The sequence below is a fragment of the Larus michahellis genome, chromosome 8 (assembly GCF_964199755.1).
Source record: "Larus michahellis chromosome 8, bLarMic1.1, whole genome shotgun sequence".
Lineage (NCBI taxonomy): Eukaryota > Metazoa > Chordata > Aves > Charadriiformes > Laridae > Larus > Larus michahellis.
In genome coordinates this window covers 54,868,440-54,887,333 of record NC_133903.1, presented here as the reverse complement: position 1 = coordinate 54,887,333, position 18,894 = coordinate 54,868,440, and the positions used below count along the sequence as shown (strand labels likewise).

Here is an 18,894-nt window from a genome sequence, read left to right as displayed (position 1 = left end):
CCAGCAACTACTTAATAACATATGCAAATATTGGCACACTTATTATGCATTATTTTTGTTGTTGTTATTATTATTTTCTTTTTGTAACCGTGTGGTGGCACCCCAGCATTTCATTACATTTGATATCCATTGTGCCAGGCACTTTCACAGTGTGAATTTAACAACCAGACGTGGTACCGAGCAGGACAGGCAATGGGAGAAGCGTGTGAGAGCGCCGCTTCCAAAGTGTCACACAGGCTGGTTATTTACACTTCAGATGCTGAGCTTTGTAGTTACCCTTTGGGAGGAAAGACTTGCAATTGTTTTATCTCTGACTTTCTCATTAGCCCCAGAAGTGAGTCTTGAAAAAAGAAGGCAATGGATTTACAGCTTAGTTCAGGCGTGACCAGGTTGTACTTTTGCAAAATATCTTGGGAAATTTCAGGTGAAACTCCTCATTAACTTCAAAGGAGCCGTGAGTCCTCTTGCAGAGTTTGTTTGCTTTTTCTAAAAGGAATCAATTAGCCCAATCCTCAAAAATCTGATTCAAGGAGAAGGTTAGTGAGGCGTGGAAAATAACTGATATTACCCTCAACTGTCTTAGTCCCTGTCTTCACCCCATTTGCAGGTAGCCCCAGCCCAACTTGCAGTGGGGCAAGTGGCAGTGGCAGTCAGCAGCATGAACAAGGGAGATTTCACCACCTTCCTAAACAATATCATCTTTGTTGCCAGCCATGCAAAGCAGTAAAAATACTTCAGTCATTAGAAGACGACGACTGTCACAATTTTTGCAGGAGAAAAAGAGATTGCAGAATTCACGGTTTGACAGGTTAATAAGAAGGCCTGTACATTTGCCTTTACAATTTATTTACTTCTAAGTCTACACAGGGATTTTGTTAGGGATTTGGCATCTTAAACAGGTTTTTATTCCAACAACATTTCAGTTCACCTTTAAGACTTTCAATTAAGACAAACTGGACTAGAGATCCATCAGTGGAATTTGCATGGAAGTTAGCAGGGGCTTGGCAAAGCCACGATAGCGAAGTTTAGGTATCAGGTTTATAGACTTGTATCGTACTATCTAACATCTCGTATTTTCCACTCATTTTGCATGTAAAACTTTTATTGATATCAGCGTGAGTTTAGCACGCCACTAAAATGGAGACTATGCCCCTAGGACACAAAATGATGTAAGGTACCCCGTTTGGTTATAACAATTTGGCTGCACTAAATCTTGATGTTGAATGTTTGGTTTAGTTCCCCCATAAACTTCGTCTGCTGGATTTATATATTTTGGCTCCTTTTATTTTGACTCTAGTGGCTAAATTTGCAATGGGCTTAAGTGAATGCAATTCCACTCACACCAGCAGCAAATCTGCAGCACAGTGGGTATTTCTCGTTATATAAATATAGGGCCTCATCTGGCAAGATGCTGAGTGGACTAACTTGGTCGGGTTTCTGTGAGATCCGAGAGTGCTCAGCACCTCCAGGGAGAAATTCCAGACCTTGCAGCAACTGAACCTCCGCACAGGGTGTCTGTGGTCATTTTCTATAGCCCTTTGTCCAAACCGGAGTACACAATACATTTGCTTATTGTCTTTTAAATCACAAGCACAAAAGCTAAAACATTTCTTTTCCTGGCTCTTATAAAAGCACACCTCTATCTGCAGGAAGAATTATGTAAATTATGAGGATGACGGAGGTTTTTTTCCCCTCTCTAGCTCTGTGAAATTTAGCTTTCACTCACATGGGTGTGGATCTTCTTAAATAAAGCAGTATTTCAATAATGGCTTCAGTGGGATTTTTTAATTCCTTTGCTCTATTTAGAGGGTTTTTTTAAATCCATTTCGATTCCAGTGAAAACGTCTCTGATCTGATAAAGGAGATGAAGTCACTGCATAGGCTTACCATTTTATTTCCATAAGGTTTGAAAGTTTTGTTCCCTGCAGTGTTTTGGAGCCCAGGAGTATTCATCTGTTTTGTAAAAGGAAAGTTCTACGGAGCAACATTTGGTCACTCTTGTCTGAATTTCATTATTCTGTTCTCCAGACTAGCAGAGGGGAAAAGTGCAAGTTAGCTGGGTCACAGTCTGAAATGTGAGAGCAGTCAACTTTTTCTGAAGTTTATGGGAATGAAAGGAAATTTAATACTGTTCAAAAGAGAGATTTAAAGTTGCATCATGTGAAAACAATTGGAGAAGTTTAATCCTGAGGTCTTGGGTTATTTGGTAACTTACATGACCATTTGTCAGCCTGCAAAAGATGAAGTTGGCTTTGCCTCTGTTAACAGTTGGCCTCTGTTTTGGAGTGGTATCGCAATGCCAAAGGAACAAATACAAGTTATATTGGTTTTATAGACCACTACCACTTCTATTCTTCTTTATCCTTTCAGCTCATGACACGTCTGCTTGTCTCCTCTGGGTTGCCAGCGCAGATCTCCCACCGATCTCAGCAACACGTGCTGACAAGCCTTTCATGTAAAAGGGACTACAGAGCTTGACAGCTTCTTAGACTTTTAAAACGCTGAATACATATCCATAATTTAACCTTTACCTCTCGGACTGCTTTAGTACTCATACATTTCATTGTATGGGGAATAAAAGCGATGGGACCATGGGGTGTAACTGAATACTTAGTGTTTTGTAATGTTTCTAGCGTATCATTTATGCTAAAAGATGTTGATTAAAACATTCTTTACATTTATATGACTTTCTATGGAGTAAATGAAACTGAAAATCTACAGAGCTTTAAATACATAAAAATTAGAGATGTTTTCCAGAGTGTTGTATCACAAATTCCATCAAATAGCCCTTAGCAAAACCTCTTACTGCTAAGGAAATTATCTTAAAAGGTAGCCTACGCCTCCCTATGTCATCTCCTTCTCCTACCACTGGTACATCCTCTCTGGTTTTGGCATCCATCCCAGCGTCTTCTGTTTGGCCATCACTCAGGGTCTCTCTACGCAGATTTCAAATAATGTGTATTTGAATGTCTCGTTATTAATGGGAAAAAAAGAATGGGGTCAAAATAAAGACAATTTGGTTTTGAAGGACTTTTCATATGCTTTTAAATATTGTTTTGAGGGGGGTGAGTCTCACAACAAGACTAACTTTTAAGAAGATCTTTGGGGTTTGCATTGGTACTGGGTCCCACTGCCCCAGGCAGTGGCAGGAGTGATGGAGGTCGGGGAATACGACCATGACCATAGCGCAGACATCCTTGCATCTGCCTCGGGGTTAAATATTCCCAGTTGCCCAGCGGTGCCGGAGTGCCCGGGTGCATCCACGCCAGGGGTTTCTGCCCCGGTTCTGAGCTGGGGGAGTGCGGAGCTGCTCCCGTGGGACCACGCTGGCTCACCCGGGCCCTGCAGCAGGGCTGCTTGTGGCCATGGAGCTGACACGGTCTAATCCCTCCAGCTCAGGTTTGCAGTGACTGATGAGCCTCTTTCCCTTCGTTTCTCAGCGTGATTCATTTCTAAGTGTTTATACCACAATTGCTGCGGTGCTGTAAAGTGCGGGAGTGAGGTGGTCCCCTGTGCTATTGCTACCACAAACACTGCAGTTGCTACGGAAGATGGTCTTTGCTTTAACGCAGCCGTACACATTACAACATCTTTTACTAGGACAGCGCATGGCCAATGCTCCCAGGCCCGCAGCCAGCCTCGGCCAGCCCAGACGGAGCCACCACAGCCACGGTGAGCCAGAGGAGCCACTGTCTCGCTCTTCTCCCCTGGGCGCTTTCCAGGGACGTTACAAAAACCGCAGTGTCTGCCTTTTCTGCAGACTCACCTGGTCGTTCAGTAGCTCCTCAGGCATCCGCGCTGGAGTCCCCAAAGGGGATTTTAGTCAATGCTGAAAGCACGGACCAGAGGAGGGCTTGCAGGTGTTTATGTTAAATATTGATCTTGTGTTCCCACACAATGACATAAAAATACTATGTCCGGAGAAGACATCAAGTTGGAAAACTCCAACGGAGACTGAAGAGGAGGAAAAGCTGGAAACAAAGAAGGGGAAAAAAGATAGGAGAAGTAACTCCAAAAGTTAAGATGAAAGAGAGATCCAGTACGCAAGCACTGAGCTACAAAACCGTTATACATAATTTTGCAGGAATTACTGCATTGTGAGAGGAATCTGTGTCACTTCCGTGGATCTAAGAAACAATTCCTGTGAAACACCCAGCGGCTCTGCTGTTTAGCATCAACCCACTTGGTAATGGCAGAATAAATTAGTAGTATGTTATTTATATACGAGCTGAGGTATATTCTGTACCTTCTTTCCACCGCACAATAAGTTTAACATACGCGCACGGGGGCATTCAGCTACTTAGTGGGTTTTCAAGGCCTGTATATAAAATTGAAAAATGCAGCTCAGCTGCTTTTTATAAGACATTTACAATAATCAGTTCAAAGCAGAACATACAATAGCTGCTTAAAAATTGACTTTGATTCCCTCTATGATAGAGAGCTTACCAGTACAGCCTGGTATTTGAAACCACTAATGTCTAGTTTAGTTTTTGCTGCTGTTTAATTTGCATGGATCTATTCCATCTCTTCTTTCTTTTTCTTTTTTTTTTTTTTGTGAAAGCAGAAAAACGAAATGTCTTACATGGCTAATGCTGCCGTAAACGTTATCAACAGTGAATGCTTGAAATGTTGCCAGAAGCTCTCCTGTCCCACCTGCTACTGCAGGCGAGATACTAATTAACAGCCCTGTGCATGTAGCGCATTTTTGCTTGCAATTTTGCTTTGCAAAAAAGTAAAAAAATAAATGGCTTCAATTGACGATAAACGACTTGCTCAGTCAAAATAAAAAGCACAACAATGAGAATGTTTGTCCTGACGAAACAGAAGCGGAAAGATTAGCTTTCTCAAAATCCCTCCCCGTTTTTTTCAAATCAAAACAATTTGCTGCAGCAAAGGTGTATCCGCAGCAGCACAAATCACCATCCGCCTCCGCCGGGGCGCGCTCACGGAGGAGAGCAGCCCCAGCGCCGCACGGCGCCCGTGGCGCGGGTGGAAATATTCGACGCCCTTACGATTTAGCAGCAATTGGAAATTTGTTAAAGATTCGCAGCAGATTAAGGGGTTGAATTTTAACAGCACTTCATTATTAACCAATTGAAGGATTTCCAAGATGATTTGATACAATAATTGACCGGTCAACTCGCCCTGGCCTTTTGATCCTCGAGGCGTCAGCCTGAGCGGTGTCCGGACTCAGGGGAGGTGTCGGCCACAGCCCGCTGCCATCCAGGAGAGCTCGAAGGGTCTCGCTGGAATCGCTACTCACAGGGCCCAAGATAATTGACTTGCGTCAGGTACTTTTTCCACTCCGGCCCAACTCGGACAATGGGATATTCTGGCACCTTCTATCAGTTGCGCAAGCCCAGAACTTGTTAGATCTTGGAGTTCTGGTCTCAGCCCCCTCTTTGGTCCATACATTGTCAGGAGTGATGGCGTATTGTTATCGTTTTCAAGCGACAGGAGTCACGGGAGCCAGGTACACTAAGGGGTTGCCATAGTGTCCCGGTCCGTTACTCTCTACAACTCGGTTGCTCTCCACAACTCCCTGAAAGAAGGGTGTAGCCTGGGGGGGGGGGGGTCGGTCTCTTCTCCCAAGTAACAAGTGACAGGACAAGAGGAACCGGCCTCAAGTTGCGCCAGGGGAGGTTTAGGATGGATATTAGGAGAAATTTTCACGGAAAGGGTTGTCAAGCCTTGGCCCAGGCTGCCCAGGGCAGTGGTGGAGTCGCCATCCCTGGAGGGGTTTAAAAGCCGGGCAGACGCGGTGCTGAGGGACACGAGGTGGTGGGGGTTTGGGCAGTGCCGGGTTAATGGTTGGACTTGGTGATCTTAAAGGTCCCTTCCAGCCTAGATGAGTCTGTGATTCCTCCGAGTGAGCCGTCCCGCAGCTCTCAGCACCGATGGGAGATAAAGCTGTTTCCCATTTCACTAGCGGCTGTCTCCAGCTTTTTAACCCACATTTATCAGATTTATTCTGGATAACTGGATCCTACCCCACCTTGCTCATGGCCCCTCCCGGCAGTCCAAGCCTTGCTGCTGTCGGGAACAACTGCTGAAGTCATCCTTCATGGATGGGCTGCAGCTCGTCATTTCTGACGGTCTCCCGGCCTCACCACGGGAGGTTAATGGCATTGTGAAGGGACACACATGACTGGTGATTTTGTGCCAGAAACAACACAAGCACTCTGCTTGCGAACTTCCTAAACTCCTCCGCTTCCCCCCAGCTCCCCCCGTCTCCCAGGAGCGGTGGATAAACACGGAATCAAATGATTCAAAGCTTTGCAAACTCACTCCTGTGACACAGGACTTTCTTTGCCCATTTATTCCATCATCAACTTACCTTTTTTTTTTTTTTTTTTTTTTACCTTTTTTCCTGCCGTGGATGCGAGGAGGTTCAGCGGGACGTGAGAGAGCGGAGGAATGACCCCGAGGGAGCTGTACACCACGCTGGGAGCCGCTGCACGTCTAAAAGTCACCCCAACAGCCCCCTCGAGGGAGCAGAGCGCGAGAGGTTTTTAATTCTCCTTCCAGAATGGCTTTTATAAGGAGGCGAGGGAGCTGAATTGAGTTGAAGTCGGTGCAAAGCCTTTCTAAGCAATGTCATGATACTAAACATAGCCGTTAAATACAGCCAAACTCCTCTAATGTTTATCTCATCCCGGCTACTTCTAGGCATGGACAGAAAGGTTGAAATTATGGCAGATAAAATGCGCCACAGGCAGGATTTTGCTGCAGTTTCGCTGGTGAGGTGCACGGCGTTGCTGCTTTGTCCTGGAGCCGGGAGACATCACCCGTGCCCAGCTCCTGTGCGCAGAGGGCCGTTCCGCTGGGATCATTTACCGAGATGATGCAAATTACAACCTGTGCCATCAGAAATGGGAGGATGGATGTTTTAATAACAACTTCAGATGCCGTATGAATCCATCCTCATGGCTACGGCTTTGGGTCCTCTCACACTCTGTTACACAAGCCCGGAACGTGACGATGAATTTCGGACCTGGGCTGTTGCCCCTTACTAAGATTCCTTATCCTAATTAAAACTCAGTTTGCTCCCTGTAATCAAGCTCTGTGTGGGTATATCTGAGTGGTTAGCCACAGAGGAAAATAGGAGTTTACAGAACTGAAGTGCAGGTGGGATGCTGGGACCAGCAGGTCCTGCGCTGGCACAGAAAGCCATTTCCCATAATGGGGAATGGGGCCGTTACCTCTGTTCATTCTGGCTCGTCATCACGACCTGTGTCAACAAAGGCAGTAAAACCAAATCTGTCGCTGGTTTGAAGCTTTTATACCTTCCAGTCTCCATATCTAAGCACCCCACTGCCCCCGCCTCCCCCTCAGCGCCACCTCCTGATCCCATCTCCTTCTTGCCATGTTTCCCCGACACTGCTCCTTCGCCCGCTCTCCTTCGCCCCAGCCTGATCCTCGTGGTCCCAGCTCATGGCTACTGGGATCTTCCTGAGGGGTGCGAGGGAATACTAAGGGAAGGGCTGAGAGGCAGCTCTTCCGATGGTGGAGAAAGTGCCCAGAGACACGGGGACGTGCTGGCGGTCCCGCATGCCTGGACAGCGTGTGAAACCGTTGAGGGGAAAAAAAAGATAATTGGTTTATTTGATTTGATAATTGGCTTATTTCATTTGCAGCCACTTTCCTCGCCCCAGCCTGGGCATAGCTGTCAGCGCTGCGATGGAAACATGCTGAATAACACACGCTCCGAAGGAACACATTTTTTTTTCAATGGTAACTGGCAATTTTGCCCAAAGCTCTGCATGCTGAAAACCTGGGGATTGGACTTCGGATTTATCACATGGAAATACCCCACAAAAGCCAGCATGGTGCAGCGTTTTCCTGAGTTGTTTTAGCCAGTCTCCAAGTGACTTTCGGTTCCCAGGCTGGGTTTCAGCTTTGTGCCAATACACTCGGGGGACAACGCCTGGGGCACAGCTTGGCCGCCTGTGCGCGCACTAAGGACTTCAAAGATGCACTAATTTTTAATTGCGAATGAACGCCCGGATGATAGATGAAATCACGCCGCAGTGAGGTGTAGCAAGACCCTGGGTCCATCGGAGACTGGCCCGAGACTCTTTACCAATGCTGCCATCTAGAGAGAAGCAGGCCATCTTCCAGGGGTGGAAGCAGCAGATCCTACAGAAGAACAGGAGTTCGGAGCTTTTCTGCCACTCGCACAAGGGTTCAGCCTCTGGCGCCTGTGCTCGCTGACACCAGTGAGTAAAACCACCGTCCCGTGCACCCTGGCCACTGCTGGCCGCCAACTTGCCTTCTGGCAACGGCACGTCTGCGAGACCCACCAAACTGGGAGGAGAAATCGCCGAGCAGCAGTTCGGTGGCCGGGCTGATTTCCGCTCCGTGCGCGGCTGCGCTCGCTCTTGTCGGTGAGCTCTTGTGATGTGTTTTCATTTTTGTGCAGTGGAAACTGCGTGCAGAAATCAGATATCGCATTACGTAAACTCGGGGTAAAAATTAAAACGCATACGACTCGCGAGACATCTGGATCTAATCGGGTTCCTCCGGGACAGGAGTCTATAGCTTTAGCCTGAAGAGAAGCAAAGAAAGAGCAGGAGTAATTTTTCATGCAAATACCCATCTGCGCAGAGGGGCTGAGTCCCTGCAAACACCTCCGTCGCCACGTCTTTGGCAAACGTGGCCCATGAAGCGCCGTACGGGCTGACCCTGTTTCTCTGGTGTTGCGCACAGTCACTGCCTTGGAAGGAATCCGCTATAATACAGCCCCAGGGGTAAAAGTGAATTTCCTGAGAAAATTATGACGAACTGAACCTCGGTGCGTAGAGCGGAAGTCTCCCCTGTTCACAGCCGTACCAGTTATCCTTAACCACCAGCCACTTTTCCCTCATTTGCTGTGTAATCAGAGACTTGCTGGCACCCAGGCAGCCGCCGAGAGCTACGTCCCGCTCAGCGACTCAGCGGACAAATCCTCCCGGGCGTCCCCAAGAGCAATCTCTTGCCTGCAGCCGTCTCCCTCTCCCGTGCAAGGCTCCAAATCCCACGAGCTGAACGGGCAAGGCACAGATTATTTGCCCCAGGGAAGGGTATTGACAGGAGGGAACAGTTTGGGCCCCACTTTGCAGCACTTGTAGGAACAGTTGGAGGAACTGTGGCTGAGAGAAAGCGACGAGAGCGCAGGAAGCTTTGCATCTCGTTCTGAAGATGCTGACAAAAGCCGGCAGCCCCAGGAGAGCAGAGCTGCGTGCTGCCACCGAGCCCTCAGCACCGTTCTGGGCAAGAGAGCAGTTTTTAATACACAGAGTTTGACTGAAAAGCGCCCGCGGTTCCATTAGGAGGAACTCAGGACTGACCTGCTTTAGAAAGAGGCCAACCATAAACTATGGGGTCACTTGTTCACGCAACGCTTAAAAGGCAAATTAGAGCGGCCAAATTGTTTCCCCCCCTCCCCACTAATCCCAGCTTTCTGGTTTAGTGCTTTGCGACCAACGGCAAGGAAAACCTCCGAGCCCCGACCCTGCCCAGCGAAGCGCCGGGCTCGCAGGCACAGGACCCCGGTGCAGAGAACGGCTCTCCCGAAGTCGGGCATGGCACACGTGTAAATTCTTTTGTCTCCTAAGAGTATCTTACAATCACCAGTTTACATTGTTTTCAAGTTTGTTCTTTAGCTGACTGAGAGATCAAATGTTTCTGTGCCGTATGTGCCCCTACAGAAGAAGCTGTCAAGTAGATTTAGGTTTGGTCTTTCAAGTGCTCAGAAGAAAGGAGACTCTCCGGATTCACGTGGAAGCTTCCCTTGCTGACTGCAGCTGCCCTTTCCTGGCCGCGCGGCTCGTGCTCCAGAACGATTCATTTGGCGAAAGTCACAGGAGCATCCGTGCTAACGATGCCTGGCACACGCTATGGAAACGGAGTCCTTCATTACAGCCCCAAATCCTCCAAATGTTTTCTCCACTAAAACGATTACAAACCTCCTCTGCAGGTTGAGGAGTGACGAGCGAGCCGGCTCCCTGCTGTAGGGCAGCAAAGAGGAGGCGTTTTTATCCTGGTACTCTCAGGACACAAGGGCTTCTATTGGAAATCTGTATTTGCCAGTAAAAATGTTGGCAAAAAAAAATAATCCGGAAGGAGGTTTCACAGGCGAGTCCCGTGCTCACCCCCATGAGCTGGGCCGGGGCGAGGGGAGGGAGCAGAGATCTGGCAGCGGTGGTGACCAGCAGCAGGGTTTGCGCCCCTGGCCCCGATGCTGCTCTGCCACAAACACCAGTGTGGCAGGAGCCGGGCGGCAGCACCCCACCAGACAGCGCACGGGGGGGACGCGCGGTTGTTGGCACCCAGAGAAAGGCTGGAAGTGAGGATTTACAAGCTTCCTTACCAACCTCCAGATCCAGCCACGCATCTGTTTGGACAGAGGAGATCAAAACTGAACCGAGCACCCAGCTCTGTCCACCCGAGGATGGGCCAGGATTGCAAAATTCCACTTCGATACACCTTTCGCTTACATGAAGACGTAAGTAATGAATATAAATTGACCATATTCAAATCCCTTTTGCAGGGTTTGATGTGCAACTCAGGTTTCATGTAGGGTTGGTTTTTTTCCCCTCTTTCTCCCCCTTAATGGAGAAGCCACAGTGTTTGCTGGGATTGGGGGTTTCTTTATTGTGTTTTAAGTGATGCAGCACAGCGTGCTCTGGGTAAGGCTTTTGCGCTCCCTGTGAGCAGCACCCACCTGCTGCTCTCCCCACCTGTGCCACCCCTGGGGAGATTTTCCTTTCGCTCGGCAGATTGTGACCAGGAGGAATCAGGGGCTCAGCAGCAGCTGGGGGGGACGAGGTGCAGGAGCGAGTCCCCCGGGAGCCCGGCCGCGCGGGCAGAGCTCTGCACCAGCGCACAGCGGTTTCGGTGACGGCTGTTGGCCACTCAGTACCTTCAACACACAGACTTTGGAGACTGACCTTCGGCATCTCGTTGTCATGAAGAACCCACCACCACGTGCTGGGGTGGAAACTCTGGTCCGTCTTCACGGATATGGGTAGTTTGGGTTTGGTTTTTCCTTTTTGCTTGGAGCGGGAGAAACCCACATGCCACCGCTGCTAATTTTCCCTGTAAACAGGAATCCTTGTTGCTACAGTTTGTGACCAGACCCCGGGGATGAGCATCGCTTCCTCGGACAGAAGACACAGGGTTTATTCAGATCATCTCCTCGTATTCTGTGTTGCTGACCTGAATCCATCCAACACAGAGGCTGTGGCTTGTCCAAAACCAGAGCACGGGGTGGACAGGGCTGCGGTGGATGCGGCACAGCTTCCCCATGACCATTTCACCGTGCATCCCTGCGGCCATCCGGGCTGCGGGAGCCAGCGGGGACAGGAGCTCTGCACCCCCGACCCAGCGACAGCCAGCACCAGGGCTCAGGCAGACGCGCAGCAACAGGCTGGGAGGTTTTTTTTGGTTTTTAATATGCTCCACCCCAACACAGCTCTGGCAGCAAAACTGTTCGCGCAGAGTGAGCAGAGGAGCCCATCTGTCAGAAGAGACACCTCACCTCTGGGCGGGAGAGGAGATGAAGGGGTTTTTGTCAGCACATCTGCGTCTACCTCTGAAGTGTTGCTGGCAGCGTCCTGAGGGTGAGGGTGGGATGTGTCACATTCCTGGAAAACGGAGCTGCTCCCTCGGGGCTGCCCAGGGACCCGGCCTGAATTCCAGCTGCGTGGGCAGCGCAGCCTCCAGAGCAAGGCTGAGCCCAGCCAGGGCAGAGGGCGAGGCCGGGCACGGGTGTCACCGGCATTCGGGTGACAAAGGCATGCAAACCAAACGGGGGCAAGTCACCTAAAATCATTCCCACTAACACAACTACTTTTACTAACACAGCTTAAGCCCTAACAGCCTTGAGATGGAGGGAGTAAACCAATGGAGTCTTGTGGGTTTACCTGGGATTCTTTTCCAAAGTCCCTCCCGTTGCTGGAGGGTGTCACCTCCATGGATGAGGGACACTAAGGCAGCGTCACTGGCACGTCTAGCCCTCTCCAGGGCCAAGGCAGCGGTGGGGCCAGGAGCAGGAACACGGCTCAGCTCCGAGGGGATGGCTTCCAGCAAAAGGGCTGGAAGGTGCAGCTGCAGGGCCTTAACGTCGAACAGCTACAACTGCTTCCAAAGTGACCCTCTCTGTGCCCTTGGATAAGATTTTGCACATTAATGCCTGCAAATCTGATTATTCCAAGGATTTTACAAGCCACGTTCAACCAAACGAGCTCATCAAAACAATCTTTTGTTCTTCGAAAGGGAGCCTATCATGAGGTAGGAAAAGAAAAGAGCACTGAACAGTAATGGTAGCTCATATCACTTTAATATCCTGCAATGCTCGTTATTGCTCATTTCTGTGAGGAGGGTTTGTTGTGGGGTTTTTCTTACACAGAAGGCAAATGGGCGTCAATTTACATAATTTGGTTTTGAAAGGGAAAAATCCACCTAAGCGAAAAATACTCAGCCTTAATACACAGCCATCGCTTATTCAGAGACATCACGTCTAAAAGACGATGTATTAGCAAGGATAAAGTATTTGTGCTGCTTTTCCAGGAAAGCTTCCAAGATAGAAAAAAAAACCCAACTGTATTATTGAAGAATTTTGTCTCTTTGTTATTTCTAGAGCCTTTTGTTTAAGGAAAAAAAAAAAAAAAAGTACATATGCTAACCCAAAAGGCTGCGCTAATGAGCGCCATACACCAATTGCCAGCAGTGCTGTGTGACGCAGAAAAGCAGCACAGCAGCGTGCGCACAAAGTGCTGACAGGGGCTGGGGTTTATTGTCTATCCTTCGCAGTTCAATAGTGTTCTTAAATACAGCGATAAAATTACTATTCCTCTTTTAGTGAGAGATTTGACAATAAAAGGGGAGACGGGCTGACTTCCTTCACTCGGCGCGCACTCCGGCACGGTGTCCCACCAAGCCTTTATGTTATGACAGTCGGACCGGTGCGGCCGGTTCTTTCATGAAGCTGTGAAAGTTTCAGTGCAATAGAAATGAGAGGTGCCAACATGACCTGCAGAAAGGAAAGAGATGGCTCAGAACCGCGCAGCAGAGCGGCGCACACAGCCCGCGTACGGCGCACCTTCCCTCGCGGGCGTCTGGTGTCAGCCCGGGACACCCACCGCTCGGAAGCACTGGTCAAAGGGGCTGTTTCAGGTTCACCGTGGGAGCTGCGGGACGCGCGAGAGCAAGGGCGCAGCGAGGGATGCGGCGCTACGACCGCAGGCAGGTTTGGAGAGAAGAATCCCAGCACAGCTCCGGTGCTGCTGCCGCCCTCGTTGTGCCACCAGCACAGGAGAGTTAAATCACAAGTTTAGTTTGTGCCTCTCAGAATGCAGGGGGCTTTTTTTTTTAGTCTCTTTATCAATAATGGCACAGTAAGTTATGCAAAAAGAGCTCACAGACTCTTTGCTGGGGAATATAAAATGAAGGTTCTTTTCCTCCTACAAGAGAGGTCAACAGCATTTTTAAATGATGCTGTAAAGAACAGGTATTATCTTTAGTACACAACAGGCGAGTGCAACCTTATATACGACTGCCTCCTTTTACCCCCATTTATTTGTTTTGAACAAATATTTCCCAAATTCAGTACAGGAATGAGCTCATTATATGCCTAGTGATGCAACATTTCAACTAGAAGGTCAGTTGAGGACTGAAACAGTGTCCTCCCCCACCTGCCACCAGCCACAGACGTAACAGAAACAGGAAAACTAACATGTGATTGCAGGAGCAGCTGGGAGGGATTCTGAATGAGGAACACTTGTTCCACACAGAGCTGCTTTTTTTTTTTTTAATACATCTATTTATACTGGGATTAAAGATACCAATTCCAAAATACCTCGCACCTCCACACATCCATAAGCAAAGCAGTGCTAAGCAAAGATTGAAGCTTTTTAGGACAGTTGGGAGCCAGCAGTGCCGTGACTGAGATGCGATGCTTACCTGGGGGTCTTCATGTATCTTCTGAGCATCCTTCTCGTAGCTGTCGATGTACAGCCGCACGGTTGCTCCAGCACTGCCAGTGCCGCTTAATCTGAAGATAATGCGTGAGCCATCGGAGAAGATGAGCCGCAAGCCCTGGTAAAGGAGAAGGGGAGGAGAAGGGACTCTCAGTTACGCACCTCTTGGGTACCCAAGGTATTTTCGATGAGAGCCAGCGTGGCTGTGCCTGACCTGCACGATCCCAGAGCTCCTCCTCTTCGGGAAGCCGCAGAAGGCTCCTGTTATCCTGTTCCCACTCCCGGAGGAGCTGGTGTCCCTCCTCACCCACTCTGGAGAACTCGCTAGAGCTCCTGACCATGAAGCGCGTTGCTGCTGTAAGGTCTCTCACCCCAGCGCTTGCTTGGATACGAGAGCCAGGGACTGATTTCTCTGCCAGGCACAGCATTACACCAACCCACCGCTCTCCCACAAAAATATGATATAAAGAAAACGCTCCCGTCATCCCACAGGCAAGGCAATCATTCCTGCAGGATTTCTCCATTATTCCTTCCCACTTACTATGCTTCCGCATTATGCTGTCAAACCAATCCATCTACAGAACATCTTTATTCAATAACCTCTGGTGACAGGTTACTCATGTCACATGTATTCAATAGCCCCGTGACTTCTGGAGCCAGGAACTCAATCCCGCGTTGCAGCCGCTCCGCACTGCTGCCTGCCCTCTTAGGGACAAGCATGTGAGGAGCACCATCAGCTCGGGGACAAACGCGTCTGGGGAGGATTTGCTAGAGACAAGACAATACCTGAAGGTATTATAAAGACAAGACAATACTGGGAGGGTTCATGCCTCCTGCTGCAGTGGGGTTTGAACCCTTCATTCAGCACAACCCGGTTCTCAGCCACTGACCCATCGCCCTCAACTCAGCTCTGTCACTCCTGACATGGACCTGTTGGAGCAGGTCCAGAGGAGGCCAGGAAGATGCTCTGAGGGCTGGAGCCCCTCTGCTGTGAGAACAGGCTGAGAGAGCTGGGGGGGTTCAGCCTGGAGAAGAAAAGGCTCCAGGGAGACCTTAGAGCCTTCCAGTCCCTAAAGGGGCTCCAGGAAAGTTGGGGAGGGACTTTTTACAAGGGCACATAGTGATGGGACAAGGAGTAACGGCTTCAAACTGGAAAAGGGTAGATTTAGATTAGATATCAGGAAGAAATTTTTCACTCAGAGTGGTGAGCCCCTGGCCCAGGTTGCCCAGAGAAGCTGTGGCTGCCCCATCCCTGGAGGGGTTCAAGGCCAGGTTGGACGGGGCTTGGAGCAACCTGGGCTGGTGGGAGGTGTCCCTGCCCAGGGCAGGGGAGTGGAACAAGATGAGCTTTAAGGTCTCTTCCAACCCAAACCATTCTGTGATTCTATGATTCCCCTTCACAGTGGCTGTGGGGAAGCTCTACTCCGTCTCCAGACCCTGCTGGGGCAGGAGCAGTCTCCAGATCCTTCCCTCTCCAAGGCAGCAATTTCCCTTCACGCAGCGCAGGATCCCACCAGCAAAAATTTTCCAAGGGACAAATGCAATGTTTGACTTTAAAGCAGGTGCAAATGTAACAGACAAAGTTTAAGCCCAAAATACACAGCACAACGCCCCTCTGAAGTCACGTTCAGCCCAGGCCAGGCTGTGCCCACCTGGTTCTTGGAGACACTTCCATCCACAGGATCGCTGTACTCAAAATTGTCGGCTTTCTCAACCGTGTAGACTTTGTCACCACAGGATAACTGCTTGCCCACAAAGGAGCGGTCAAACATCACAGTCTCCAAATCTTTCATCATCTTGTTAGCTGCATCTGCATCCACCTCTTCATAGTCATATCTACAACCAGTCACCACAAAACAAAGATTAGGGAGGCTGTACGGAGTCGCAATGTTTTGTGACGCCCTTGTTTAAACACTGCGGTCTGCCCCATAGATGTTCTCTACGCCCTCGCTGGCGGAGAAGGAAGAGAGGAGGATCTGTGCAGCAATACGGCTACGATCCGATACAAATCCATGGGATACCCTGCCACGTATTACAGGCGTCAGGAGAGATGAAAGCGCAAATTGTGCTGTCTTGCACTAGGCATATCGAAGACAGAGGGCTTGACTCTAACAACGCTGACTGCAAAGAATTTATTCTAATTCTGCCGATAGGATCTCGACAGGTTCCTCAGGACAACTATTTTGCCTGAACACCCTCCTGTGCGTCCCCACAGCCAAGCACAGGTGCGACTGCAGCAGATAACACACCAGTGCCAGCTTTGATCTCACTAACCCGGGTAAGAGCGGCAGAGAGAGCAGCTGAAGCACACATCGGGATCCCAGCCTTCGTACTCTGATTGCCAGAGTGATTTGTGCCGCTTGTCTTTGCCCGGCTGGCTAGATGGAGCACGCACAGGCTTGCCAACCTGCCTACCATCGCACTTAGCTTGCTATGCAGGCACACCTCTGGTGCTAAACGACTGCCTTTTTATTCTAGACCTTGGCATTTTTTCCACAGGTTTAAATGCCTCAGATGTATGCTGGCTTTGTGGTGTGGTGCGTGTCGGGGGGAAGCAAGTTCTTTCATTTGGCAATTTGAGACAGAATTTTTGTGTAGATCTTTCCAAGCTGAAAGATTTCTGCCTTATGCTTTCACTCCTGACAGCATTCCCACCTTTGTTTATGTGTTCTCACTCCTTCCCTTTTCATCTTCCGTGTCTAACGTAGTTTAAATTAGACTATTTTGGGACTGGACAGAAACTCAAGCAGGTAAGTAACGGCCTAGGAGCTGGGCATCCATTCAATAAGACACTGCAATCACAGAAGATATTACAAATTAACTTGTGATTTGTGGTCTCAGGAAACTGTTCCAATTGCAAAAAAAAAAGACTCTTGCAAGGAAAAAATCTCCATTAAAAGAAAAAAAAGATACCTTGCATATATAAAATGTACAGCCTTTGCAGAGTTTGGTACTGCCTAGATTTATGTTTAGAATAACAAATCCTAAACTGGACATCATGAAAGGTTAAGGTGAATACCTGCTGTTTTATTGAACCCAGGCATGTTGCATACAGCAGCAAACTGCTCAGGGAGTTTGAAATTACTGCACCAGGACAGAGACCGCGAGCGTGACGATGCAGGAACAGCACCGCGGTAGCACACGCTGGTGGGCCCTGACCTCGGAGGGCTGAACACAGGACAGAGGTAAGCGTGAGGCGTCAGGAGCGCCCTCCTCACCTGGTGAAGAAGTTCCTGCCGTATTTCTGCCAGTGATCCTTCATGATGTCCTCCACGCTCTGCTTGCGGGTGGCCAGGATGGACAGCCAAGCCAGGACAGCCCACAGCCCGTCCTTCTCACGGATGTGGTCGGAGCCTGCAGAGAACCAGAGCAGAAACACATTTCCCACCTCCTTTCACGCGAGGGTCTGTGCTACAGCCCTACCTTGTCTTCTCTCCTCCATCCAACTGGCAGCCGTACAAACTCACAAATGGAAGGCATTTCACGAGCTTGATCCCCGCTGTATTGTTAAAACGGTTCAAGATATCATCTGCTTTTAGCTATAGCCCAAATAAAACATTCGGCCCCTTTTAACACACACACACACTCATTGTTCACAGATCCTTAATTCTGTTCCCAAGGAAGTAATGGGGAACGCACAGTAAAAAGGTCATCCAAAAAAGAAAAAGAAAGGCAAACGCAAAGGAACAGCTCAGGAAGGACTAACATCAACCTCTTCAAGCAGCTGTCACGTACCTCATGCCAAATCAGCATACTCTGATCAGCACATACTCTGGCTGAGCACCAAGAAAAATGTCAGCCCTCGCTGAGGAAGCCAGACCCTAACGACTCTGAAAATGGGACAGCACCAGCCACCGGGGCTGGCAAATGGAGAGGCTTTCTTCACGTGCAGAAACCAGAAGACAGCCTCATGCCTGCTCTCGGCCCCACACGCCAGGCATTGAAAGGCTGTAAAAGACCCTCTTTTGGCTAGAAAAGGATTCCTCCAGAGCAAGCAGAGAGAGCAGGAGGCCGTGAGAGGCCAGCCCAGCCTTGCCCTGGGAGCACACCGGACAGGACAGGGCAGGGACTGCAGGGCACCCAGGCCCTCGGGAAACCCGAGAGCGTGCTCCAACATAGACGGCACCCTGAACACCAAAATTAAACGAGGGATCAAATGGCAGCCCAGAATACATCCAACCCAGCCTCCGTGCTTCTGGCTTGCGAGTTTGGCGCTGTGCCCCACGGATGCACAACTTCTGAGTTTTATCTGCTGAGCTCTGGAAAACCTCCAAACAGGTATTAATGAAATCCCAAGGAGCCAGGGTACGCCTGCTAATGCGGAGTGCGCTACAGAGCTGCCATTTTACCCTCTCAAGAATTGCCAGAGTGAGCAATTATCTGGGGAAAAAGGCTGGGGGTTACGTGGTGCTTTACACAAATCCCACCATTGTGGACGCAGCGATAAATTATCCTCAGGGTCCTTTACAGCAGAGAGAGCTGTAGAGAGGTGATGGAGAGGAATGCTAAATAAACAGAAGTCCCATGTGATGTATCAACTTATTGCTGGAATAAAATACCCAAGAAAGCAAGCAGGAATTCTGTCATGTCGCATTACTCTAATTGCTCCCGGCCTCCAGTCCCACCAGGTCACAGTTTGTTTCAATTTTTACTGGGTCTATTTGGCTGCTCCTTCACCTCTCTCCCCTTCAGCACTCACATTCTGTCCGGCTCCAAACAGCTCCTCATTAACTTACTATCAAACAACCTCCCTCGCCCCTTTTCATTCCTTAAAGTGCATTTGCCAGATGGACAAACCCCCTTCGCACTGCACGGGGAGTCCAACACTCCTGGGCCCTTTCTTCATCCGCCCCCCACAAAAAACCTGCTTCAGTCCCTGGCCACTCAGACGTGATGCTGCACGGCCAAAATCGCAAACCTCTCTCTCTGCCCC

At 49.3% G+C, this 18,894-nt stretch overlaps 1 protein-coding gene across 5 annotated transcripts in view; it reads right to left on the bottom strand.

Annotated features, from left to right (window-relative positions):
* Nucleotides 1-12,303: 12,303 nt before the first annotated feature.
* PGM1 (phosphoglucomutase 1) overlaps nucleotides 12,304-18,894 on the bottom strand; it is a 28,464-nt gene continuing 21,873 nt past the window's right edge. For all 5 annotated transcript variants that reach the window (XM_074598872.1, XM_074598869.1, XM_074598870.1 and 2 more), the window contains 4 exons: nucleotides 17,180-17,315; nucleotides 15,614-15,797; nucleotides 13,945-14,079; nucleotides 12,304-13,015 (listed from right to left, as the gene is read on the bottom strand). In XM_074598872.1, the coding sequence (XP_074454973.1) occupies nucleotides 12,926-13,015; nucleotides 13,945-14,079; nucleotides 15,614-15,797; nucleotides 17,180-17,315 (545 nt within the window). In that variant the 3' untranslated portion in view covers nucleotides 12,304-12,925. The remainder of the gene's footprint in view (nucleotides 13,016-13,944; nucleotides 14,080-15,613; nucleotides 15,798-17,179; nucleotides 17,316-18,894) is intronic.